Here is a 27,885-nt window from a genome sequence, read left to right on the forward strand (position 1 = left end):
TTCTGTGTCATATATAACCACTGACTTTATTAAATCTTAAACAATGAATGTAATTTAAAACTTTTCTTTTGGACTAGAAGAATTCAATATGATTATTTTACGAGTTAACTGGTTTCTTCCAGACAAATTAAAATCCAGTGATCACTTTTCTGCATATATTCTATTCTTGATGTTTCTGAAGAAAGAAACAGTTAATGAGAATTGCAAAACCTGGAAAAAAGGGAAACAATAAGAGATTAAAATGTAATCAATAAGAATAATTTGTAAAGTTAACACCATATAATCACCAAAATGTATTCGGCAAAGAGAAAAGGGAGGAAGGAGGGTGAGACTATTTCCAAGTAAGATACATATCATTGTGAATAAGAAGTCAGCAGAGTAAGTCTTGTAGGGTAGCCCAGATGTCACCAAGTTCATTTACAGAGAGGGTGAAGGAATGGACTACTCAATTTTAATTACATGGGCTATCACTGGGCTAGATGCTATGATAAACTGCTGATGTTTTGTGTTCATCATTTTTCTAACGTCATCACTTCCAAAAAAACTGCCTCTTTTTGTTATAGGATCATGAAAGATGGTCTGGAAAGGGTAGATGATAAACTGGAACACAATAATATCCCCCATTCAGTCTTATCTTAATTGCCTCAGGATGAATACAATAGAGAATAAACATTTAAAAAGAGTATCAATGCTTATAAGACTGTCTTGTTTACCACCATCCTGAGACTAAACACTCTTACCAGGTGAAAACCATTTATGGAACTTTAGATGAGGGCCTTGCTTGTTGTTCGGTTGCTAAGTTGTGTCCTGGTCTTTACATGCCAGGTTTCCCTGCCCTTCACCATCTCCCAGAGTTTGCTCAAACTCATGTCCATTGACTTGGTGATACCATCCAGCCATCTCATCCTCTGTCCCCCTCTTCTCCACCTGCCCTCAATCTTTTTCAGCATCAGGGTCTTTTCCAATAAGTTGGCTCTTCACATCATATGGCCAAAGTATTGGAGCTTCAGAATCAGTCCTTCCCGTGAATATTCAGGACTTATTTTCTTTAGAATTGAGTGGTTTAATCTCTTTGTCCAAGGGACTCTGAAGAGTCTTCTCCAGCATCACAATTCAAAAGCATCAATTCTTCAGTATTCAGCCTTCTTTATGGTCCAATTCTCACATTTGTACATGACTGCTGGAAAAGCCATACCTTTGACTATACAAAACTTTGTTGGCTAAGTGATGTCTCTGCTTTTTAATACTCTGTCTAGATTTGTGATAGCTTTCCTTCCAGGGAGCAAGCATTTTTTTTTTAATTTCATGACTACAGTCACTGTCTGCAGTGACTTTGAAACTGCCTTAAAACACACACACACAAAAAACAAGAAGAGAAAATATGTCACTGCTTCCACTTTTTCCCCATCTGTTTGCCATGAAGTGATGGGACTGGCCACCATGGTCTTAGTTTTTTGAATGTTGAGTTTTAAGCCAGCTTTTTCACTCTCTTCTTTCACCCTCTTCAAGAGGCTCTTTATTTCCTCATTGCATTCTGCCATTAGAGTGGTATCATCTGCATATCTGAGGTTGTTGATACTTCTTTGTGGATCAACATAAATTAAATTTGCTATCCTATTTTGGCCAAATCACATGTTATATATTTATTCCGTTATACTCTACACAATAGTAATCTATACAGTCTTACAATTTCTTTGAACACATACCCTTCACTAGCTTTTATTGGTTTGCACTGGGACTGGAGAATTAAGTACTATTTCTAAACCTCGATTTTGCAGTTGGCACCCTGGAAGTCAAGGAATATGTAGATTTTGCTTCCTATTGTATCTCTAGCATCTACTACAGGACCTGACACATAGTAGATGTTCTTCCCCCTTCCAAATTTATTGAATGAATGAATGAAGCAATGAATGAAAGAATGTATGATTGAATACATTTACTAATGTCAAACATCTGCCTAGATTTAAGAAATTTGCCAGTGTACACACTGCCAATCATGGTCAACTCACTGCCAAGACTGAAGTATTTTTTTTTTAATCACTAAGAAATGAAATCACTACCCTCCAGGAGAACAACTTATTTTTTTATAAAGCCATTAAAAAAATCTGTTTATATTTTTTTGAACATGCCATGCAGCCTGTGGGATTTTAGTTCCCCAACCAGGAATCAAACCCAAGCCCCCTGCATTGGAAGTGGGGTGTCTTAACCAACTGGGCTGCCATGAAAGTCCTGGATGATAATGATTTCCAGGTTCCACCCAGGCTGATCTAAGGATATTGCCCTCAGTTGGGACCTCCTGTGTGTGAACAGTTTCAGGGTCCTGGCTCCTATTGGACTAGTTAGTCTGATTAGGTCTCCATCTGGTTGTTCTACAGTCTATCCCATATACTTTATACTTAATTTTTTTTAATCTTTAAATATACAAATAAAAACTTACCTCTGAAGCCAAAAGTCCAAAATTAATTCCAATTAATGTCAAAGCATTAGCATGATACCATGTGCTGATTTTATTTTCACAACCCTAAGGAAAAGAACTTACTTAGATTGACTTGGAGATATAAATGGTTTTATACATAATTCCATTAAAGAGAAGAGACACAGAGATTAGTAATGTATGAAAGTCTAAAAAACAAGTCAACATCTAACTGGAGACTGGACTTTTAGCCCATAGAGCTTCCTACAATAGCAAGATGCCTCAGCTGCTACTTTTTAAGCTGCTAAGATGTTGTCAGGTAGTTGAAATCAGAAATTTATTAAGTTTTGAGAGGGATTTGATTTTCTGAACACTACTGAAATTCAGCAGGGCATATACTATTGCCTAACATAATATTTCCCAAAGAGAACCTTTCTTGGAGAATCCTCCAAATGGAGATTCCTTAAATGGAAATTCCTTAAGTGGAGATTAAATGGAATCTTTAAATGGAGAATCCTCCATTTCTCTATGAATGAATGATGTTATTGAAAGACATATTAAAATTAGAATAACATCAATATATAAACTACACAAAGTATTAGAAGTTATTGGATGGAAATCACTAGTTTATCATGTCCTATATCTGTAGACAGAAGTTGCTACAGATGAACCTCTTCTCTGGTTTCTGCCGCCTTTATGTGAACACCACCCTTGACACATCTGGGATTTCCTCCCTTAGTTTTTGCCAAACCTCATGCCTCTTTATTTCTACTGTTGCAGTTCCTTTACCAGTCCTATACAACGGAGATTCGCCAAAAGGATCTTCTCTGTCAAAAGATGGTTGCTGCTGCTGCTAAGTAACTTCAGTCGTATCCGACTCTGTGCGACCCCATAGACGGCAGCCCACCAGGCTCCTGTCCCTGGGATTCTCCAGGCAAGAACACTGGAGTGGGTTGCCATTTCCTTCTCCAATGCATGAAAGTGAAAAGTGAAAGTGAAGTCACTCAGTCATGTCCAACTCTCTGCGACTCCATGGACTGCAGCCCACCAGGCTCCTCTGCCCATGGGATTTTCCAGGCGAGAGTACTGGAGTGGGGTGCCATTGCCTTCTCCAAAAGATGGTTGAGGAGAGAGTTAATGGAATCCCAAGTTCTAGGCACACTTAGATCACATAACCCAGAAAGTTTAATGACTTTGTTATGTAACTGATATAATCCACTTCACTGTGGTTTTATTAGCAAGGTGCTTAAGAACCTAATAACCATGAATGGCATTGTTTTTAATACAACAATTTGCTCAGGATTCTAAAATGACTTGCAAAAAATAAAAGCAAAAACAAAAAAAAAACAGGGTACTGTAAACACTTGGAGAAGCCTTGGCTTATATTTACCTGTAGGTATGTTGCATTCAGTGGCTCATCACAAAACCACTTTCTTAATGTAGAATTTGTGCAAGAACATGGCACCTGTTCTGAATTTTCTTTATTCTTATTCTTGGTCCAATCTGTGTAATTTTTTCGGCCACAACACTGAAACTAGAAAAATGATTCTATAAGTTTTACTATAGAATATTCAAAATGCAGTCAATTATATGACTCCTATGCTTCTCAAAGTGGTTTTATGATAAATTTATTAATTTATTCTGCATTGAAATATAACAGATTAAACAAATATATTTTTGTTTGTTTAAACAAATATATTTTTGTTTGTTTAAACAAAAATATTTTTTTGTTGCTGTTGTTGCTATGGTTGATATTAATCAGAATTAAAGATCTCTACTCATATAAGTGAGCTGTTTGAATGAAATTGTTATATCTGAATTTACCTTATAAAGTTCAGGATGAAAGATATACTTGACTTACTAAATCACGTTTAGAGCCAGAACATGGGAGGGAGAACCCCTTGAGCCATACCTTCTCCTAACTATAACAGTTTTCTTTACGATTTATTCAAAATATTCTGCCATATGTGCTTAATATACATAGAGACTCAGGGTTGTTTCTAAATTCTTAGGGTTAATGTAAGATGTTAACCTTATATTTTGTATTGTGTGCAAAGCTGCCACAAAAAAAAAAAAAAAAACCAAAAAGGTAATAAGGAAAAGAGTCAGAAGTGATCAAGCATCTATGAAATGTCTCATTTCCAATCCTATCAAGTTGAGTTGAAAGGATGTGAAAGAATCAGTCTATATATTTGTCACCTAGAAAATAAGAGAAAGTTAAAGTGAGTAGATCATTATTTTCTAAACTTGTTATTGTAAATTATAGCATCAGTACCACCTATGTTGCAATATGTGCCAACAATCTTGGCACAGTCTTGGAAACATCAAATGACTAACATAGTACTTTAGAGACTGGGTACTGAAAGTCAGTTAAACAATCAAATCTACATATACTATCTCAATGCTCAATGATATTCATGGCTAGGAAACATAAGTTGGATTCTCATTAATGACAGTGATGTCATACATATAAACATGTTTTCCTGCTGCTGCTGCTAAGTCGCTTCAGTCATGTCCGACTCTGTGCGACCCCCATAGACGGCAGCCCACTAGGCTCCCCCGTCCCTGGGATTCTCCAGGCAAGAACACTGGAGTGGGTTGCCATTGCCTTCTCCAATGCATGAAAGTGAAAAGTGAAAGTGAAGTCACTCAGTCGTTTTCCTGATTTATCAGTTAATGACCATAGGAAGGTTTGATACACTGCTATCAGTCATAATGCTATCTGAAAATGCAATACCTTTTCAGATCACATACACCAAAGAAAAAATAAGGTGATAAAATCATTTATAATAAATTTAAATTCTCCTAATAAGCATTTCTGTTATTAAATACACTAAAAATAGTAACTGTTTATGTGAAACTCTGGAATAGCACTTGAGCACAAAATCTAGTGTAGATTGTCAGGGACTGAATTTTGGCTGTGCCATCTATTAGCCATGTGGCACTGGCTAAGTTATGAATTTCTCTACCTTCATCTACAAAATGAAGATAATAGTTCTTATCTCATTGGATTGAGAGGACTAAATGAGTTAATATATGCAAAGCACCTAAAAAAGGACCTGGGGCTATGTAAATGTTTGCTATTTTTTTTCTTAATCAAGCACTTACTATGTTCCTGTGTCGATCTATTCTTATAACCATTTGGCTGAGTACACACATTCCCTTACCTTGCCAAGAAACATGTGAACAGTGAAATGATAATCCTAACAACATCAGCTAACAAGTGTTAGGTTGATACTGTGTCCCAGATCCAAGGCTTTCTATGTATTATGTATATATTACTTCCTTTATTCTTGACAACCAGAGGTAGGGGTTATTCTGCCTATTTTGTTAATATGGTACCTGAAGTTAAGAAGATTTCTTATCCAGGATCATAAAGTTACCACATGGCAAACCTGATGTTTAGGCTCAAATGGGAACCATCAGGATACTCTGCTGCCCAGCAGGGACTGGGCTTAGAATTTATCTCCCCCTGGATGCCACAGAGTAGATTATTGTTACACTTGGCAGAAGACTCCCAACACTTTTACAGCTGAATCCAGGTTAAAATGACCACCCATCAACTGACCCAGAAAAGCAGATACACCTTACAAAAGAAGGGTAAAACTCAAGATCTGTAAGTTTAGACAATCCTATGCCACCTCATTTGTTTAGAAGAAATACAAGAACCTCTCATTCCTGTGCCCGTCGCCTGTCCTTCCTTGTCTTCCCACCTCTCAGCTGTCACCTTTGGCGTCTCATTTTTTACTTTCATGATAATTTCATCTTACCATTTTTTGCACAGCATTCAGAATCATCCACTTGGGTGTGTCTTGAGGAAAATCCTCAGATCCATACTCAGAAATGATGGAATCAATTTTATCATGCCATGCTTGGTGAACCTGTTGAAAATTTCATTAAAAATGAAAATTTGATAGAAGCTTCCCTTATGCTTCCTCATAAAAAGTATTCAAACTCAGTTTGTTGTTTTCAACTTATTTCTAGGTGTTTTATTTTTCTTCCTATCATTATTTTTAGCAATGAGCAAGTGTGAATACCTTTGGTATTTTACACTATGATCTATAGGAAGACTACATTAGACTTTTATGATTAGGAAGAAAGTTATGTGCTGCTCTCCTCAATGTTGAAAGGTTCTAACATTTTTTCTCATAATCTCAGGAAAAATTGTGAAAGACTTATAAATGGAAAAGATGACTGAGGATCTTTTCAATGAAAACTAGGTTTTCTCTAGTATACCTTCAGGGTTCTCTGATTCTCTGAGTCTGTACTTTTCACAGTTTTTAATTTATTTTACAACTTTGTAAGTTGTATATTTGTTGGTCTCAGTCTCCCAATTCAAATGATTCTTTGTTGGAGAGAATTGCAGATGAACTTTTCCTGGTGGGGATGAAACTGATCCCTTTCCTTTCAAAGTCAGTTTTTATGTCAGTTTTTGTATCTATATAAATGTTTTCTCTTTGTACTCTTCTTCTAATTGGTTTTTATATCTAAACTAGTTCCCACATTAATCAAGATGTTAAATAAAATTATTGATCTGAATCTACTGTATATTTTACAAGAATTACATTTTTCAATTTAAAAATTATCTTTTCATAATGCTAAAGCAAAAATCATATCTGAAAGTTTGGGGGGAAATTGCTATTTTGAAATCTAGATATTGCATGGGTAATTTTTAATAGGAACTTATATAAGCATTTAAAAGTTTATATGGCTTTCATAACTAAGTCCTAATTTGGTCCTAAAAATAGTAAAAGGTAGAAATTCAGACAGCATTTTCATTTTATGAACCATGATATAGATACTCAGAGAATATGATCATTTCCTTTGTTTACATGAATGAAGAAGAGGTGTGACTTCTAAACCTAATTCATTTGAAATCTAGTCTAATACTTTCTCATTGTCATATGCTATCTTTGAATAATGAAAACTAAATAACTGGTTGGAATAATACAATAATTAAGACATCTGTACATGTTAAACTCTTACACACTTACATCTAAGAAGATTAGAATGATATAATGTGTTATTCATATAATCTATTTCACATATTCTCTGAGTTAATTTTTATTCAAAATAGAAAATGATGTTTTTCTACTTTATACTCTTGTGATGACAGAGAGACATATCCTCATTAACCTTTTAAAGCTTAACTTAGGAGATTGAGAGTGCCTATGAATCAAACTTTAGTATATGAGTAAAAATGATTTTCATATATAATCTAGGTTACTACTATATAAATAAAATACATGTAAATACATTTACATGTATTTCTCTGTTCAAAACCTCAGTTTCTGTTCTAGAAAGCAGGACTTACAATGCATCTCTAGGATTTGTTACGAGATCAATAATATAGTGCCAATAAAGTGCCTATCACATTCTTTGGCACATGGTGGTTATTATTAAATGATAGATTTTTATTATTCTTAAGATAGGTGGAGAGGAGTATCTGAATAATACTTAAGTAAATATGGGTGACATTGATTAACTATATCCATGTGTTAAAGGCCCTTAAGTCTGATATTCAGGTTCTATCACCAGGTCCAAAAGTTAGAGGATGATGTGTTGGGATCAAGACAGCTTTACAGGACTCACTTGATTGTGTGTGCTGTGCACACACACATTTTTTTCATGTGGAGAGAAGAAATTTTATATATAAATGCCAAGTCATTAACAATAGGCCCTAGGTAATTAGATACCCAGGACAGATGCCAAGCACAAGAGAGCAAATGAGGTTGGAAAGCAATGGTGCTATACAGAAAAGATTTTGTTGAGGTTTGGCCATTAATTAAGAGTTTATATATATATATATAATTTGCTTTAATTATATATATATATATATAGAGAGAGAGAGAGAGAAGGCAAGTGCAAGTGAGAGAGAGAAAGAGTTTGAAGGCTAGGAACCATAGGAATTGCTCAGGGTCTCCTTCAAAATTAAATAAGGGAAGGACTTCCCTGGTGGCCCAGGGGTTAAGAATCCACCTGCCAGTGCGGGGCACATGGGTTCAATCCCTGGTCTGGGAAAACCCCACATGCTTCGGGGAAACTAAGCCTGTGCTCTGTGACTACTGAAGCCTGCATGCCTACAGCACGTGCTCTGCAACAACAGAAGCCATCTCAATAAGAAACCTGTGCAACACAGTGAAGAGTTGCCTGTGCTCACCGCAACTAGAGGAAGCCTGCAGGCAGCAACAAAGACCCAGCACACCCAAAAAGTAAATAAATAAAAATTATTTTTTAAAAGTCAAATAAGGGAAGGTAGAGAGCTCTCAAATAGCTACCCTGTTACAGGGACTTTACAACTGTCAGTTAATGATAACTCTATAAGGTAGTAGATGAAGACATAGGTTTAAGGACTGACTTCAAGTCTATGCTCTTAGTGCTATAAGACAGTCTCCCAGGATACAAAAACAGACCTTGACTGCACTGAAATACTGAAGGTTCTTAAAGAATTAAAAGTAACTATAGGTTGTAAAGAGGTAAGTTGTGTTACCGAAAAGTTTTCAGGAAATTTATTATATGCTTTTTTGAACTTAAAAAAATATAAATCATCCATTAATTTAATTGTCACTTATGGCCATAACTATACAAATTTATGAATTATTCAGTACATCTTATTTAAATGAAATTGTTAAATTTAAAATTAGTACTAATTAGTATCTTTAGAAAGTCTAAAGCTATTTCTTTACAAAAACAGAATATAGTACAGTGATGTGGTTACTAGTGATAGCCAGGGTTGGCTGAGGGGGCCAGTTTTGGATCCCCCACTCTAAGTATTATCTCCTTTTCCCCCACATTTTTTGTCATTTACAACAACATTCTGCGTCTCCTGCAGACAGAGTTAAGACATGAACTCTGTCCTCCATTCCAATCTGACCCTTGTCTCCTTTCCATTACACGATTCTAGTACTTCTATTTCATCCCTTTTCCCCTAAAGACATTTACTTACCTTTAGCTTTTACTATAGGTTTAATATAGGTTCAGGTCTCAATAATCTACAACATCTGATTTTCCTATTTTTCAAATAGAAAGATGATGTTTCCATACCTCTTCTTTCTTTGCAAAGATGAGTGTTGAAAGTACAACCTGAACACCAACAGCCCACATCAACAGTGCTGCATACTACGAGAAAAGAGACACAGAGATGAGAACTATGCTCCTAATATATTTTTTAGATACTACAGTGATGGAAAATGCACATCATATGAAATATGCAGTCTTAAAATATACAGAAAACAAAGATCATGGCATCCGATCCCATCACTTCACAGGAAATAGATGGGGAAACAGTGGAAACAGTGTCAGACTTTATTTTTCTGGGCTCCAAAATCACTACACATGGTGACTGCAGCCATGAAATTAAAAGACGCTTACTCCTTGGAAGGAAAGTTATGACCAACCTAGATAGCATATTGAAAAACAGAGACATTACTTTGCCAACAAAGGTTCATCTAGTCAAGGCTATGGTTTTTCCTGTGGTCATGTATGGATGTGAGAGTTGGACTGTGAAGAAGGCTGAGCGCTGAAGAATTGATGCTTTTGAACTGTGGTGTTGGAGAAGACTCTTGATAGTCCCTTGGACTGCAAGGAGATCCAACCAGTCCATTCTGAAGGAGATCAGCCCTGGGATTTCTTTGGAAGGAATGATGCTAAAGCTGAAACTCCAGTACTTTGGCCACCTCATGCAAAGAGTTGACTCATTGGAAAAGACTCTGATGCTGGGAGGGATTGGGGGCAAGAGGAGAAGAGGACGACAGAGGATGAGATGGCTGGATGGCATCACTGACTCGATGGACATGAGTCTCAGTGAAGTCCGGGAGTTGGTGATGGACAGGGAGGCCTGGCGTGCTGCGATTCATGGGGTCGCAAAGAGTCGGACACGACTGAGCGACTGATCTAATCTGATCTGAAAATATACATGGGTATTACTGAAGTTTCCTGTTCTCATACACATGAGTGAAATCCTTACATCAAAAGGCAAAAAAATCAATGAACATTTGGATAAGAGTAAGATAGAAAGAAGTGATAATATTTCATGAGAACTCTAACAGACTACTTGGTCCTATGGAGTTGATGACGATACCTTCTTCATTCAGATCTAAAACTCATAGAGGGGAATTTAAATATCTTGACTTCCACTTAACACCATTCTGCTAACACTAGAGAACTCACTAAATTGTAACCAGACATAAACTATTCCATCATGCACAAAGCAAGGACAGCATTAACGACAACAGCAACAAAATAATGAGAAAGTAACAAAGGCAATGGCAATAGTAGAGTCTATATGCATATTCGGACTATTGCTTTGAGAACTAAAACTACTTCAAGGCCAAAGAAAATGATTTTTGCACTATTTGACTATTTTCTTGTTTCAAAACTTATGGCCACTGCCGTCTTCTTCACTATAGCAGCACAGTGTTACATATTATCTAGAATTCAAAATAACTTCTAAAGTAACTTGTCTGAATATTTTACTAAATAAAATACAAGAATGATTTAGTATTATTAGTTTAAATATTTTAAACATTTAATACTTTAAAACAGTCCATTAACATTGCTTACTTGACATACATTGTATTTCCTATTTTCAGGGACAAAAATAGGTTTTTGTCTTTAGTACTGTTTAGAAGTTTAGGTTTTTAAGACTTCTAAACACGATACCTCACTTAATCTTCATTATCAAGAAATAGTGGTGAAGACAGGTAGAGACAGAGAAAATGTGCAAAACAATTTTTTTTTTAAGTTACTGGATTTCTTTTCAATGGCAAGCTGGCTGAGGTCTACTGGACTCTCCTGGGTTTCTGATTCAATGGCAGTATGAAATGTTACATTTGCCTAAGCTATTATTCAACTCTGTAGAGAGTTAATTTACAGAACTCTGATAGTATCAATAATACAAAATTCCCATCATAATGCAAATGATTACTATTCATAAAAATACAAATGAATACAGTTTATAGAGAATATAAATCTCCACAAGTCTAATTCTCATTTAAACCAGTTGTTACTTCTTACTGGTGGTTCCCCTATTAATTAATTAATTATTTAAATAAAGTCTCTGACATATGTTCATTGTCATACAGGTTATTCATGATTTTATCCTTGAAAATTATTATCTTTTAACCTCAGTTAGATGTCTATAGAAATAAGATTAAAACTTTCCACAAGCTATTTCCATCCCAGTTGCCATATTCAAAATCAGAAGTCCCATGAGAAAACTATGCTAAAGGCCCTAGAATAAAAGAAAGATAAAATTTGAGAGTTGAAGGTATGCCTTTGAGGAGAATAAGAAGAGAGAGTGAGGTCTTTTTTTCCAGGTATTGCCAGGATAAGGTGGCAAGACCCCAGAGGGAAGTGAAGGTGTGGTTCCAAATCTGCCTAAAATGCTTCTGCCGTGGGTAATATTCAAATAACAACACGTAGCAATTACTAACAATAGGCAGCAACTAATTCCTCTGCAAAAATCACTGCAGATGGTGACTGCAGCCATGAAATCAAAAGACGCTTACTCCTTGGAAGGAAAGTTATGTCCAACCTAGATAGCATATTCAAAAGCAGAGACATCACTTTGCCAACAAAGGTCCGTCTAGTCAAGGCTATGGTTTTTCCAGTGGTCATGTATGGATGTGAGAGTTTGACTGTGAAGAAGGCTGAGTGCCAAAGAATTGATGCCTTTGAACTGTGGTGTTGCAGAAGACTCTTGAGAGTCCCTTGGACTGCAAGGAGATCCAACCAGTCCATTCTGAAAGAGATCAGCCCTGGGATTTCTTTGGAAGGAATGATGCTAAAGCTGAAACTCCAGTACTTTGGCCACCTCATGCGAAGAGTTGACTCATTAGAAAAGACTCTGATGCTGGGAGGGATTGGGGGCAGGAGGAGAAGGGGACGACAGAGGATGAGATGGCTGGATGGCATCACTGACTCGATGGACGTGAGTCTGAGTGAACTCTGGGAGTTGGTGATTGACAGGGAGGCCTGGTGTGCTGCGATTCATGGGGTCACAAAGAGTTGGACATGACTGAGGGACTGAACTGAACTGAATTCCTCTGCCAGGCATGACTCCTTTAATTGCTGTGTCATTGACAGGGTTGAATGTCTTGGGTCTCAGGGGGGGTAAACTGCAGGAAAGGAACTGAGGTAACTGTTCCTTACCAGTCCTTCACAAAAAAATTTCACCAATATGCCTGTACTGGTATATACTGGATGAAGAGCAACCCTGGTTTGCTGCTCTAGGCCATTCAAACAGCAAATGCATAGTCCTGAAGGAACCACATCAGCTGGGAAAGGGAGTGCTTTCATGGTAACTGGTGTAGACTGATAACAAAATCCAGAATGATTACCAGGACTTGCCATGCTACATGAGAGTTAGGTATTCTTGGCAAGAGGCACAGTTGGCTACATTTGAATTTCCTATCTGCATCACAGGAAAGTGCCTGTGAATTAAAACTGATTTGAGGACTTCCTGGTGGTCCAGTGGCTAAGACTCTGAGTTCCCAATGCAGGGGTCCTGGGTTCGATCCCTGGTCAAGGAACTAGATCCCACATGAAACAACTGAAGAGCCCACAGGCTGCAACTGAGACCTGATGCAGTCAAATAGTTGCAAGTCACACCTGACTCTTTTGCGACCCCATGGGCTGTAGCCCACCAGGCTCCTCTGTCCATAGGATTTCCCAGGGCAAGAATACTGCAGTGGGTTGCCATTTCCTTCTCCAATTTGATTTAAAGAAAATGTTAAAAGCTATATTTCATCTGAAGATATTAAGAAGAGGTGAAAAGAACATACAGAAGAACTATACAAAAAAGATCTTAATGTCCCAGATGACCACAATGGTTTGATCATTCACATAAAGCCAGACATCTTGGAGTATGTAGTCAAGTGGGCCTTAGGAAGCATCACTATGAACAAAGCTAGTGGAGGTGATGGAATTCCAGCTGAGCTATTTCAAATCCTAAAAGATGATGCTGTTAAAAGTGCTGCACTCAACATGCCAGCAAATATAGAAAACTCAGCAGTGGCCACACGACTGGAATTGGTCAGTTTTCATTCCAATCCCAAAAAAGGCAATGCCAAAGGATGTTCAAACTACTGCACAGTAGCACTCATTTCACACGCTAGCAAAGTAATGCTCAAAATCTCCAAACCAGGCTTCAAGAGTACGTGAATCGAAAACTTCCAGATGTTCAAGATGGATTTAGAAAAGACAGAGGAAACAGAGATCAAATTGCCAACATCCTGTGCATCATAGAAAAAAAACAAGAAAATTTAGGAAAAACATCTACTTCTGCTTCATTGATTACTCTAAAGTCCTTGACTGTGTGGATCACAAAAAACTCTGGAAAATTCTGAAAGAGATGGGAATACCAGACCACCTTACCTGCCTCCTGAGAAATCAGTATGCAGGTCAGGAAGCAACAGTTAGAACTGGACATGGAACAGACTGGTTCCAAATTGGGAAAGGAGCACATTAAGGCTGTATATTGTCACCCTGTTTATTTAACTTCTATGCAGAGTGCATCATGCAAAATGCTAGACTGGATGAAGCACAAGCTGGAATCAAGATTGTGGGGAGAAATATCAATCACCTCAGATATGTAGATGGCACCACCCTTATGGCAGAAAGCGAAGTGTAACTGAAGAGCTCCTTGATGAAGGTGAAAGAAAAGAGTGAAAAGGCTGGTTTAAAACTCAACACTCAGAAAACTAAGATCATGGCATCTGGTCCCATCACTTCATGTCAAATAGATGGGGAAACAATGGAAACAGTGACAGACTATTTTGGGGGGCTCCAGAATCACTGAACGTGGTGACTACAGCCATGAAATTAAAAGACGCTTGCCCCTTGGAAGAAAAGTTATGACTAACCTAGACAGCATATTAAAAAGCAGAGACATTACTTTGCCAACAAAGGTCCATCTAGTCAAAGCTATGATTTTTCCAGTAGTCATGTATGAATGTGGAAATTGGACTATAATGAAGGCTGAGTGCCAAAGAATTGATGCTTTTGAGCTGTGGTGTTGTAGAAGACTCTTGAGAGTCCCTTGGATTGCAAGATCAAACCAGTTAATCAAATCGGTCTTGAATATTCATTGGAAGGGATGATGCTGAAGCTGAAAGTCCAATACTTTAGTCACCCGATGAGAAGAGAGCCTACTCATTAGAAAAGACCCAGATACTGGGAAAGATTGAGGGCAGGAGGAGAAGGGGACGACAGAGGATGAGATGTTTGAATGGCATCACTGACTCAATGGACGTGAGTTTGAGCAGGCTCTGGGAGCTGGTGAAGGACAGGGAAGCCTGGTGTGCTGCAGTGCCTGGGGTCGAGAAGAGTTGGACACGACCGAGTGACTGAACAACAACATAGTTCGCCTGAATCTGTGGATTGGCATGTGATCCACACCATTCTCCTGAATGGTAAATGGCTCAACTTCAGATTTGTCTTCCTTATTTTGAGTTATCTTTTCATGTATATGCCTGGGGAGAGAGTGTGTGCTAACCAGGTACCAGAGTCTGGCCCCCTCAGCAGTTATGTTTCTCTTTGTTAAATTATATATTGTGATCTCAACTATAAGTTAGCATCCCACATGGTACACCCACAGGGAGAAAATGTGCCAACTACAGGCCATTGTTTCCTTTTTCCTCCTAAGCTTCAATGTTCATTGACTTTAACACATTCTATTCTGATTTTAGTCTTCATGTTTAAGTTTAGTTAGCTGTAGTTCGCCTTAGGCAATGGATACATATTGACCCTGTGTTGAAAATTAATATCAATGTGTTAAGTGTTGAGGTCCGGATTTGGTCCACTGAAAACTCAGCAAGAAAATTCTGTCTAAGCAAAGATTCTTGGGAGGGAGCACTTCATTGCCTTGCTCCCAAGATCCCATTGTACTGCAGTGTTCCAGCGACATAAATCATTTTTGCTCACTTGTGTAATTTGAACACTGAAAATCAAAGCTACAAATTCAGACTACTGAAATGAAATACGTACCAGAATTAGGAGCCACCTGATCTCATTGTGAATTCCCAAATAACCCAAGAGACAAAGAAGAAGAATAGCAGATCCAGTTCCAATCAAAATTCGAAAAATATACACTGTCAAGTGATTATTTTCATCTGTGGAAACCACGAAATAGCTATTATTAAGTGATATGTGTTTTCTATTTAATAATAAATGCAGCAACCCAAGATTTCCCTAAGAAGCTGTTGCCAAATCACTAGGATTCTCTTTCTCTCTCTCTTTTTAATCTCATTCTAGCACCTCTTACTTATTCTTAAGGACTTTTCTTCCTCTAATGACATGATAGAGAATTTCTTCAATCTCGGAAGATCTCTTTAAGTTAACCTTGTCTTTAATGTCTTCTATGAAAGAAGACAACTTTTTCTTGAGTGAATTCTTCTATGTATAACATACATCCAAACATTTATGTATTCATTCATTCGTTCATCAAAAATAGTACCTAACATATGTGGGCTTCCTTAGTGGCGCAGCGATAAAGAATCTGCCTGCCAATGCAGGAGATGTGGGTTCGATCCCTCGATCGGGAATATCCCCTGGAGAAGAAAATGACAACCCACCTGAGTATTCTTGACTGGGAAATCCTATGGACAGAAAGAGGCTGGTGGGCTACAGTCCATGGGGTCACAAAAAAGTCGGATATGACTTAGCAACTAACCAACACCCTAACATGTGGGTTAAGTTTCCCTTGTATGAGACCCTGAGTTTATTGCTAATATGGCCCGATTAAAAGTATATTTTATTCTCTCCCCATCTAGACTGAGCTCTCTGAGCTAGAGACTATATATATATATATTTATATAGTCAACAGACTAATTGTTAAATGCCTAGTGCTATGGCACAGATGTGAAAGAAAAGTGAAAGTGAAGTCGCTCAGTCGTGTCCGACTCTTTGCGACCCCATGGACTGTAGCCCTCCAGGCTCCTCTGTCCATGAGATTCTCCAGGTAAGAATACTGGAGTGGGTAGTGCCTAACAAATACTTTTTAAAAGGGAGAATGAATACATTACATATGCCCTAGGTTTTATGAGAGAAGAGTAGAGACAGTGGGCAGTGGTGTGCTGGAAAAAGATTGTTCTGGCACATAAAGCCAAGGCTTAAATTCTCACAAAATCTGTAAGCTAACTCAGTCCACATTGACACCTTAAAACTGGCCATCCTGGGATTGTTTACACCACAGAAATCAGCACATAAAAAACAAACAAACAAACAATACTCCATCGCAGAATACTTACTGGCACAGCACTGAGTAGAAAAGCAGCTAATCCAGTAGGAGGAGGAGGTGAAGGTAGGCAAGATTACTGGAGAAGGTAACACTTGAGTTTAGGCTCTGAATTATAATTGGAAATCTCTACATTGGAATGGTGGAAGCATTCTGAGGCACAGAACGGTGCAATGTGTATAGGAAACTTAGCCTTGCTGGCAGTTAACTGTTCCAGGCAGGTGAGACTGGGAAGGTTTGCAGGAGTGAAATTATGTGTTGTTTTCGAGTCTTCCTCATGGAATTAAGCTCCATGAGGACATGCCCTTTATCTTTCTTGTACACTACTGTATCCTTAGCTCATGGGATAGTGCCTAATGATATATACATATATCCATTCTGTATGTATGTATATATACATATCCTTCTTTATCCATTCATGCATTCATGTTCAGTTGTTTCCACATAGGGAATATTATATTTCTAACCATGTGATGGTGATAGGATACGGTAACTGAGTCGTTTTTTTTTTTTTTTTTTGGCTGTGTTGGGTCTTTGCCACTCTGCTCAAGCTTTCTCTAGCTGTGGAGAGCGGGGACCACTCCCTGCTTCAGCTTGCGGGCCTCTCGCTGTGATGACTTCCCTTGTTGCATAGCACAGGCTTGAGGCGTGGGCTTCAGCAGTTGCAACTCCCTGACTCTAGGAGCCTTGGGCTCGGTAGCTGTGGTTCCGAGGTCTAGAGTGGAGGCTCAGTAGTTGTGGTGAATGCGATGAGTTCCCCTGCAGTATGTGGGATCTTCCCGGATCAGGGATCAAACCCCGGTCTCCTGCATTGGCAGGCAGATTCGTATCCACTGCGCCACAAGGGAAGTTCGGTTACTGAGTTTTAAAAGGGATTATTTAACTTGGGTAGTGAAACTATATTGATCTCCGTTATCTTTTAACATTTATAAATCTGTAAAAGTCTAGAGTTAGCAGAACTGCAATCCTCTATTTCTCTCATCTCTCTTGCCCAAAGTTTCTAGCTTTTTCTCTCAAAATTCTCTCTCCTTTATGATCTTGGATTTAAGACTTATTATTTAATAAGGCGTTTATAGAACCAACTGACAAAGACCTTCTGAGGAAAAATTGAATAGTACTTTATGAACGTTAGGGAAACACTGCCACCTGCTGACTAAGTCACGTACTCGGTTGCTTAACATTGAATGCCTTATTTGATTTAGAGAAAGCAAAATAGATACATACCCAAAGCTGTGAAAAAATTATTTCCATCTAATAAAAGCCATGTACCAAATCCCATGAGTAAAAGTCCCAGAACCTACAAAAAATAGCCAATACTTATTTTTTAACTAACTGCTAATAAAAATGTATATCTTCTTTACTAAGTAATTATGAAGAAACTTACCAAGAAAGCTCCATTAACGAGATTAAGACAGTATTTAAAAATCAACTTTTTGTTTTTCCTTAACATTTTTTTCTCCACATGTACTGATGATTCTGAAAAGATAAGCACAACTTTTACTATAAACACCACAGTAATAACTTGAAATAATTCTGCTTACTCATATCTTTTATTTGCATGTTTTTTCCTCACACCAGCAGTCAGTATAACATTCCTCTTTGTTCTCCCGAATATAACAAAATATTGAAGAGTGTCTTGAAACTGTGTCTGTCTTTATCTGCATTTTTTGTCCAGGCAGTTGAGATCAAAGGGCATTTGTATAGCATGTCAAGAGTTGCCATACTGAATTTCCTGCAGTTTTCAGAAAGTAAATATTTTTGTTTCCAGTCATAACACACCTTGTTCTCCTTGCCAGAAATCTTTCCTTTCCATCTGACTGCATTCCTCTTTCCCAGAATAATGTTATCTCAGAAGCCTTTCCCTAATCTCAGTTTGTTGCCTATTTTCATCTTTGTCTGCCTTCCCATGTAGACTTAAGGGCCTTTACTCAGAGAGAATAGATCTTGTATATAATAAACCCAAGTCTAACATATAGTGGGAACCATGTGTTACAAACACAGATGTGTTGAATCAGTCAATCAACAGGTGAATTATATTATTTAACTAGTTTACAATTTACTTTGTTATATAGTACAGTGAAAAGAACTAAAGGTGGTTTAAAAAAACTGTTTTCCAGATACCCTATTTTCCTAAAATATTTGTGGAAAAGTCAACACTTATCCTACTGATTTTGAGTGCTTGGTTTATTAGATACATAGGTTTTACCTTTTCTTGGGTATATTCCTGGGTTTTCTTTTTTCTTTCACTTTTTCAATTCTAGGTAACTCATATTTTAAAAAGTACTGTGGTTTACAATGTTTCAATACATGCAGTGGATAACTGACACAGTGACACTGTGAAAGTGAAACAGCAATATAAGCCCCTGTGCCCCTTGGAAGGAAAAGGCTTTTGCTTTAGTCTCCCAGGCCTGCACTGAGTCTCAAAAGGCTGACTCAAGAGGTAATGATTAGGAAATGTGACGATGTAGAAACAAAGAATAGCTGTTGCGCTGGGAACTGGTAACAATTTAGACTAGAAATCTGCCACACAGCAGAACCACTGAACTCATAGTTCCCTGAAAGATACAGATAAAGGCCTGACACATTCCTAAATTATTTTTATAAGAAACAGACCCCTACCAGATGAAAACTGCTGACCATAAGAACACAGACCCTAGAGTGGTTGAAACCCAAGGACTGATGATGCTTAAGACTTCACCTTGATGCCAACCAATCCAAGAATTGTGTATGAGCTGATCACATACCCCCGAAACCGCCTCCCTCACACTGCCTTTAACCCCTTCCCCGAAAGCCACCTGGGAGCTTGGATCTTTCGAGCGTGCGCAGCCTGTTCTCCTTGCTTGATGCCCTGCAATAAACATTGCGCTTTCCTCTAGCACAACCCAGTGTCAGTGGATTGGCTTTACTGCATGTGAGCAAGTGGACCCAAGTTTGATTCAGTAACAAAAGCAGGTTTAGTAAGACTAATTTGAAGCTGTCTGTCCCTAGTTAGGAAGAAACCAATCCATTTGTTAAACTGAAAGATGCCTCAGAAAGCGGAAAGTAAGAGACGTGTAGGACAGCACCCACCCACTTTCCTCTTTATTTCATTCTAAGGCCATATTCCTCCTAAAAACCCCCAAGGTATTTCTCCCAGCTTCAGGAGTGTCTCCAGGCTTTATCTTCCACCCTCTGCCTCGACCTCTTCTGCTGCTGTTTGGTTTCTCCACTTTCTGTCCTCGAGTCTTATTCGTGGATTCCTCCAGTGCCTGGACTTTCTGGATGGGACACTCAGTGGGAAAGACTGCCTGAATTTTTTTGTTTGTTTGTTTATTTCCAAGATGCTTTAGATCTACATTTTAGCTTCAGTTTTACTTACATGAGAAAGCTGTGATCCTTTTCTGAACAAGAAAGTGAAAAAGTTGCTGTCGCGTCTGATTCTTTGCGACCCCATCGACTTAGTCCATGGAATTCTCCAAGCCGGACTACTGGAGTGGGTAGCCTTTCCCTTCTCCAGGGGATCTTCCCAACCCAGGGATCAAAACCCAGGTCTCCCACATTGCAGGTGGATTCTTTACCAGCTGAGCCACAAGGGAAGCACAAGAATACTGGAGTGGGTAGCCTATCCCTTCCCCAGTGGATCTTCCAGACTCAGGAATCGAACTGGAGTCTCCTGCATTGCAGGTGGATTCTTTACCAACTGAGCTATGAGAGAAGCTACTTAAGCCCTAATTCCTGGCTTCTGTTTCTCTATAAACCAGAAAGAGAAAGAAAACTAATAAGTGAGAACTCTCTACAGGGACTCTGGTGTGGAATGTTGAACAAGAGGCTTGCCTGTTGATTTGATAGTAGTTAGCAGGTTAGAGTCAAGGTTAAAATGTTTTATGAAAGGATCCAAATACAAAAAATAAACTGAAGTATATTCTCTCTCAGTTCAAGATATGTAATTGGTTCTCTACTGGGAAATCATCCTAGAAATGTGGGGTTTTGCTCCAGCCTGTTAAAATATATGGCTCCCAGTGGAAACAGTGGTTGACTTTATTTTTCTGGGCTTCAAAATCACTGTAGGTGGCGATTGCAGTAATGAAATTAAAAGACGCTTACTCCTTGGAAGGAAAGTTATGACCAACCTAGACAGCATATTAAAAAGTAGAGACATTACTTTGCTAACAAAGGTCTGTCTAGTCAAGGCTATGGTTTTTCCAGTGGTCATGTATGGATGTGAGAGTTGGACTATAAAGAAAGCTGAGTGCCAAAGAATTGATGCTTTTGAACTGTGGTGCTGGAGAAGACTCTTGAGAGTCCCTTGGACTGCAAGGAGATCCAACCAGTCCATCCTAAAGGAGATCAGTCTTGGGTGTTCATTGGAAGGAGTGGTGTTGAGGCTGAAACTCCAACACTTTGGCCACCTGATGCAAAGAGCTGACTCATTGGGAAAGACCCTGATGCTGAGAAAGATTGAGGGCAGGAGGAAAAGGGGAAGACAGAGGATGAGATGGTTGGATGACATCATCGACTCGATGGACATGGGTTTGGGTGGACTCCGGGAGTTGGTGATGGACAGGGAGGCCTGGCATGCTGCGGTTCATGGGGTCGCAAAGAGTCAGACACGACTAAGTGACTGAACTGAACTGAACTGAACTGAAATCTACTCAAGGTGCAATCCTCTACAGTCAGCAGGAAGAGGATGAGTAAACTTAGGTGAGCATCTTTTAAACATGTAAGGTGGAAGTTGCATACTTCTCTTCTGCTTCTCTTCTTTGACACACAGCAGTTAGTCACATGGCAATTCTCAACTAGAAGTGGAGGTACCTATATGCCCACAATGAAGAAAAGAAGTGAATTAGGGTGGGAAAAGCCAAACAAAATGCTCAACAGGAAACTGTGATATGAAAGATAATCAGAGAGAGAAAAATACGGCTTTGACATATTTCAGTGTGCTTTACTATGAATAAAAAAAGAATCAAAGATGATCAGAAAGATTTTTTACAATGGGAAAATAAAAGAATAATGATAATCACTGGAATTGTTTGAAAAAGATTCATAAATTCTATTAATTTAATATTTAAAAATTCAGGTTGAATTGATAAACGAAAACCTTGTGGTTAAGCACTGGAAATTTAGGGCAGGCATGTGGAGAGCATAGACAATATAGAATTGGGGGTCGTCCATAGAGAGCTGATATCTTGAGAATAAATGAAGGAGATGAGGGACCAACTATAGATTACAATAAGCAGAGGTTTGATTACAGAAAATGACATAATTAGGAATTTGGATTTTATAGTCAAGGCTATGGTTTTTCCTGTGGTCATGTATGTATGTGAGAGTTGGACTGTGAAGAAGGCTGAGCGCTGAAGAATTGATGCTTTTGAACTGTGGTGTTGGAGAAGACGCTTGAGAGTCCCTTGGACTGCAAGGAGATCCAACCAGTCCATTCTGAAGGAGATCAGCCCTGGGATTTCTTTGGAAGGAATGATGCTAAAGCTGGAACTCCAGTACTTTGGCCACCTCATGTGAAGAGTTGACTCATTGGAAAAGACTCTGATGCTGGGAGGGATTGGGGGCAAGAGGAGAAGGGGACGACAGAGGATGAGATGGCTGGATGGCATCACTGACTCAATGGACGTGAGTCTGAGTGAACTCTGGGAGTTGGTGATGGACAGGGAGGCCTGGCGTGCTGCGATTCATGGGGTCAAAAAGAGTTGGACACGACTGAGCAACTGATCTGATCTGATCTGATTTTTATGTATGTATGTATTTACTTATTTAATTTTATTTTTTGGTCACGCCTGTATAGCATGTGGGATCTTATTTCCCCAACCAGGGATCAAACCCATGCTCCATACATTGGAAGTATACAGTTTCAACCACTGGACAGCCAAGGAAATCCCTAGATTTTTAAAAAATCAGACTTTATGAAATGAGAAAACAATCATTTCCAAAATAGCGTTACATGAGACAGATGTCAAAGAGGGAGAGAATTCTGAACTCTCAAAGTCAGCTGACTTGGTTAAGCAGGATGGTCACGGTAACTTCAAAACAGTAGAGCTTTAGTCCATTTAGACCATTTTCTATTAATTGTTTATGTTTCACCACCTATGTCAGTCAAACTATTTTTTTTTTCCCCTTCCCTTATGCTGAAGTAAAAAGCTTGTTGAATAACTGGACTCTGAAAGTTTTCTCTCTCTTTAAAGAGAATAGTTAGAAAAGAATGTGGTTGGGAGTGATGGTAAATCACAAATTGGATCAGAAATTTTTAAAAATTCCCCCTTTTTAGACAGTGAGTCAATCCGATCAGTTGCAGAGTTATACTATTGACTGATGAAGGTTTGAAAGTTCTCTTTGCAGAAGAATTTTTTTTTGTTCAATTCTACATTAGAAAAATAAAATATTGGTTTGGGGATGTGATAAAAATTTAGATATTTTTTCTTTTGGTAGTTCTTTCTCAATAATAAATGAACCACTTCTAAAAGTAATCACAAAGTTTGGAAAGCTTTTGTTCACAGAGGTTTAATAGTATAGAGAGGAAGATGATTAATTACTCAGACCAGCGTGTTCTTTGTTTTCTTCATTTTAGGGAAAAAAAATTATGTAGATACCACATGAAGATACAGAAACAATTGTGGTAAGATCGTGAATCCTGTTGATATTTGAAAAGTGAGAAAAGAGATTATGGCACTTGATAGTTATTTTTTTCTTTGTTTCCAGAATGGACAAAAGCCCATGATCACACTAAGTTATCATTTAGATTTGTTTGCTTTTACAGTTGAGACTAAGCCCCACCCCCTGCCTGTCCCATCCATCACTTGAGACTTCACTTCCATTGTGTGCACGTTTGTTAGAGAGCAGGGTGTTAGGCTACAGTATTTGTTTAACCTCCCTAAGAACTGTTCAAGGTATCTCTCCTGAAAGCTGCTAATTTATGGTCTAGCAGACTTATATTATATGCAGATAGTAATTAACTGTGAATAAAAGAATGAGAAGTGTGAGGCGAAGTAGCAAACTGAATGCTTCACCAATAGCAACCCAGAACTGTCTCCTGACCCTGCACCTTGTAGGGAGGCAGGCAGTTTTTCGCTCTTGTGTTTTAAAAGCTGGAACTGAATCGTGCCGTATTTCCCATTGCTGCTGAAACCACCCATAGACGACACGCTGCCTATGTGCAGTGTCATGTATCTTAATGCCAGTCCTTTGCTTTACATGACATAAATAAGTTGGTGGTTTTGTTTCAGTGTCGTAGAGATTTTTTTCTTGTTTTTCAGTTTTGCTTTTACAGATGGTAAAGAGTCTGCTTGCAGTGTGTGAGGCTCGAGTTTGATCCCTAGGTCTGGAAGATCCCCTGCAGAGGGAAATGGCAACCCACTCCAGTATTCTTGCCTGAGAAAACCCCATGGACAGAGGAGCCTGGCAGGCTACAGTCAATGGGGTCGCTAAGAGTAGGACACAACTGAGTGACTTCACTTTACTTTACTCCAGTTGGGCTGCTATAACAAAATACCAAAAACTAAGTAGTCAATAGAAATTTATTTCTCATAACTGTGGAAGCTGGAAGTCTGAGATAAAGGTGCAAAGTTTCAGACTTCTTTTATCCTCATATGGCATAGGGAGCTCTGTGGGATCTCTTCCAAAAGATCACTAATCCCATTCACGAGTGCCCCACCCTCATAAACTAATCACCTCCTCTTAAAGGTCCCATCTTCCAACACCACCACATTGGGTGTAAGGATTTCAACATGTGAGTTTTGAGGAGGCACAAACATTCAGACCACAGCAAACAGTTCAAGTTAAAGAGAACACATCAAACCAGGTGTCTTAGCAACAAGCAAGGAAGCCCTAAGCCATGTTTGCACAGAAGGGTAAGAGATGGTTATGTGCTGATCTTTTCAGTTATAAGCCTCACATACTAAAAAGGTTGTCAGTGAAAATGATTTGCTTACACAAAGGTACACAAGTTAGTGCAGTTCCTATGTAAATATTTGTGATGTGGTAGACATTTTATTTTGCTATAGACAAAGAATTTGTTTTTAACTTAAATAAAGTCCTGGTATGGTATTTCTTTGGTTTATTTCCTGATTCGTTAATAAATGGTCCAACAGCAGAGATTTTTTTTAATAGTACAAATGCTATGGGTAAAGACAATTTACAGTAACTCACCTATTCATAAGTGTCATTTTTCATTAGTTAAATAATACTCTAATAACTGTTTTTTAAGTTCCTTCTAAATGCCAGAAGATGGGAACACACACACACAAATGAATAAATAAGACAAACCATTAGGGAACCAAATCTGTGGACAACTTTGAATTGTGTGTTGGGGGTTCAGAGTCTGGGAATAAATGGAACTGGGAAGTTTCAGAAAGGAGGTGAATTTGAGGTAATCCTTGAAGAATAATTAAGAGGGCTCCAGTCAGACAAAAGGGGCTTCCCCAGTGGCTCAGTGGGAAAGAATATGGTTGCAGTATAAGAGACATATAAGATGCAGGCTCAATCCCTGGGTCAGGAAGGTCCCCTGGAAAAGGGAATGGCAACCCACTCCAGTATTCTTCTTCCCTGGAGAATCCCAGGGACAGAGGAGCCTGGCAGGCTCAGTCCATGGGATTGCAATAGAGTTGGACAAGACTTACTGACTAAACAACAACTTCTTAACTAACTACATATCACTTATTGCTGGGAAAATCCCAAGGACAGAGGAACTTGGCAGGCTACAGTCCATAGAGTCACAAAGAGTCATACACCACTGAGCACAAAGACACATAGATAAAAACAGGTTAGAAGAGGAAGTTTTCAATACAGATGGAACACTGTTCCAGGCTTTGGAGTGAAGTGCATGAGGGCTTGAGTAGAGTGGCAAGAGATGACAGATGAGGCTGGAGAAGTAGACCCAGTAAAGATTGTGAGGGATCATGAGTGCTTTGCTAACAATTTGCAAACCGTCATAGACTATAAATCAATTCAACTTGAAACTACTGTTTAACTATGCAGCATTTAGCAAAAATCTATTTAATTGTACTCTTCCTAGAAATTATACCCTAAGTGGATTATGTTATTTTTTTTTCATAACCCTTTAACCTGAGTAGGTTTGTGTGTGTGTGTGTGGTTTGTTTGTTTTTAATAAGTAACTTGAAAGTATGAGTTGTAGAAACATGCGCCACAAATTAATCTTCAGCAGAACTTCCAGGATTCTTCTTTTTTGCTATGAATTTGTTTGACAAGGTAAGCATTAATAAGGAAAGAAATTCAAACATCTTCAAATTAGTTGTTTAAAGTCAGTTTTAGAAATTAATTGATTACTAATGGATTTTATATTCTTTAGGAAAAGCATGAATAGTTTCATAATTACAAATAAAATTTTAAGTTTAATGTGAATTGCAACAAAATATGTTAGTTCAAACATGTTAAATAAAGAGTTTGAAAATTTGTAAATCAGCAACAAAACTAAACTAAAAAAAGGAAAATTGTTACTTGAGTATGGTCTTTAATAATAAAAATATCCAAAATTCAATTCTAAAACCAGGAGTAGTTTATTTTGAAAATCATTTTCTTTCTTGAATGAAGAGATAATGTGTTTTTTTAATATCAAAAGTCTACTGATTTCTCACTCTGTATTATTAATTCTTAAGTTGACACAATGCATTTTATTATTCAATTGTTACCAGGAAACATGGTCTATTTTCTTTCAAAGGCTCAATGATATTGTTTGCGTTTAGCTTAATGTATATCAGATAGCTTCTACAATTACGCTTAACTACTTCCTCTTGGAATTTTATGCTTCATTTTTAAACTTAAAAAAAAATGAAAATCAGTTGTATACATTTTCTTCACCAGTAATAGGAACTTTATGAATTTTTAAGTTAAAATTAAATGTTATGATATAAACTTAAATTCAAATTTCATATTAAAACAATGTGTGTCACGCTCAATGTTTTACAGTAAAACATATTCCAGAATATAATTTCTTAATTTCTCACCCCACACATCCATTCACTTAAAAAATTTTGATAGTCATTGCTGATTGATTTTTTTCTATTTTAAAAGAAACTTGGTGTCATGCGAGGCAAACAATTTATTGGCTTTTCTTCTATACTTCCAGGCCTCACAAATCACTATTCAGGAGTAAGTTTTTGTGGAGTGCACAATTTATACACGAGCAACTCAACATTCACTAGAGTCACATAATAAAAACAGATAGGTAAGAGACAATTTAAAAGTCAGGCTACCCTTAATTGGGTAGCTGTAACAAAGTGTCGTTTCTTTATTATTACTTTCCAAAATTAATTAAATATTAAAATCTACCTGGAATAAAATGTAAGTTCCTCACCGAGCTCCTGAGATGAAGCGTTCGTTCTAGTTTGGAATAGAGATAGTTTGTCCTGCTGGGGCACCTGTAAAGCCCTTCTTCCTTGGGATTGGCGGTTGCCGTGGTTACTCTTTGTTTGGAGGGCGGGCACTGTTTTCCAACCTTGCTGGAGGATTCAGCCGCTGCTGGGTGAGCGAGCACCCCTCCAGACCCGGGTTGATGAAGCGGGAGGTGCCGCAAAACTGCGGGAGCGCAAGTGGAGCCGGGCCCCTCTCCGCCAAGGCCAGGCTTGAGTGCGAAGCGGGGCCCCGCGCCCAGGGAGTGCTGAGCCAGTCTGTAGAGCGAGAGGCTCTGTAGAGCGAGAGGCTTTCCGTTTTGAAAAATTTTGGTAGTTCACACACAACTTGAAGAACTAAAATTGAAGGGTGGGGTTCCTTAAAATTTCTCATTTTTTGGCAGCTTTATGTGCGTGCTCAGTCGTGTCCGGCTCTCTGCGACCCCATGGACTCTAACCCTCCAGGCTCCTCTGTCCTCCTCTGCCTGGGATTTCCCAGGCAAGAATACTGGAGTGGGTTGCCATTTCCTCCTCTAGGGGATCTTCCTGACCAGAGATCGAACCCGCATCTCTTGTCTCCTGCATTGGCAGGCGGGTTCTTTACCAGCTGAGCCACGAAGATTCCCCACTTAAGCCACTAAGACACCCCACTAAGCTCGCTTGGCACCTTTAGCCACCTCCAATTGATTATTATCAACTTGAAGTAGTTTACCTAGCCTCTTTGCAGTGGGATCGATCCAAGGCCGCTGTATCCAGTTCTGTAACCACTGGCTAGAGGTGACCATTGAGAGCTTAAATGCAGCAAGTCTGAATTGAAATGTGCTGTAAACATAAAATACACGTAAGATTTTGAAGAATTATTAAGGTACAAAACAAAGTGTAAACTTTTTAGCTGGCTATATAAT

At 38.4% G+C, this 27,885-nt stretch overlaps 2 protein-coding genes across 15 annotated transcripts in view; one reads left to right on the forward strand and one right to left on the reverse strand.

Annotated features, from left to right (window-relative positions):
- TSPAN19 (tetraspanin 19) lies at positions 1-27,043 on the reverse strand. Of its 11 annotated transcripts, none has more exons than XM_086403712.1 (9): positions 26,947-27,043; positions 18,034-18,125; positions 17,874-17,946; positions 15,401-15,525; positions 9,458-9,532; positions 6,184-6,294; positions 3,804-3,947; positions 2,438-2,521; positions 1-210 (listed from the first exon to the last, which is right to left on the reverse strand). In XM_086403712.1, exons 2-9 carry the CDS (start codon positions 18,097-18,099, stop codon positions 142-144), a joined length of 747 nt encoding a protein of 248 aa, XP_086259838.1. In that variant the 5' UTR covers positions 18,100-18,125; positions 26,947-27,043; the 3' UTR covers positions 1-141. The 11 variants fall into 11 exon arrangements, with proteins under 11 accessions (XP_086259838.1, XP_086259837.1, XP_086259846.1 ...); XM_086403711.1 differs by having other exon boundaries at positions 26,922-27,043; XM_086403720.1 differs by lacking the exon at positions 26,947-27,043 and adding an exon at positions 19,445-19,581.
- Positions 26,987-27,885, forward strand: part of LRRIQ1 (leucine rich repeats and IQ motif containing 1) — a 236,041-nt gene continuing 235,142 nt past the window's right edge. For 2 of the 4 annotated variants that reach the window (XM_086403705.1, XM_086403709.1), the window contains exon 1: positions 26,987-27,114. The gene's annotated coding sequence lies outside the window, so the exon portion shown is untranslated. Of the gene's footprint in view, positions 27,846-27,885 lie in introns of all 4 variants that reach the window. The other 2 variants (XM_086403708.1, XM_086403707.1) reach the window with 2 other exon arrangements.

The sequence above is a fragment of the Bos grunniens genome, chromosome 5 (genome assembly GCF_055505025.1).
Source record: "Bos grunniens cultivar Pamir isolate PY7600 chromosome 5, Bosgru_T2T1.0, whole genome shotgun sequence".
In the NCBI taxonomy this organism is placed as follows: domain Eukaryota; kingdom Metazoa; phylum Chordata; class Mammalia; order Artiodactyla; family Bovidae; genus Bos; species Bos grunniens.

What these genes read in the sequence shown, in the direction of transcription:
- TSPAN19 (XM_086403710.1), bottom strand. Translation starts at nt 18,462, where the DNA reads ATGGAAAGGAAAGATTTCTGGCAAGGAGAACAAG. An exon ending in TCAGGTGGCTCCTAATTCTG is followed by an intron (nt 9,533 to 15,400) that starts GTACGTATTTCA and finishes CTTTTCTCGTAG; the next exon opens with TATGCAGCACTGTTGATGTG. An exon ending in TTGGACTTTTGGCTTCAGAG is followed by an intron (nt 211 to 2,437) that starts GTAAGTTTTTAT and finishes CCTTTTTTCCAG; the next exon opens with GTTTTGCAATTCTCATTAAC.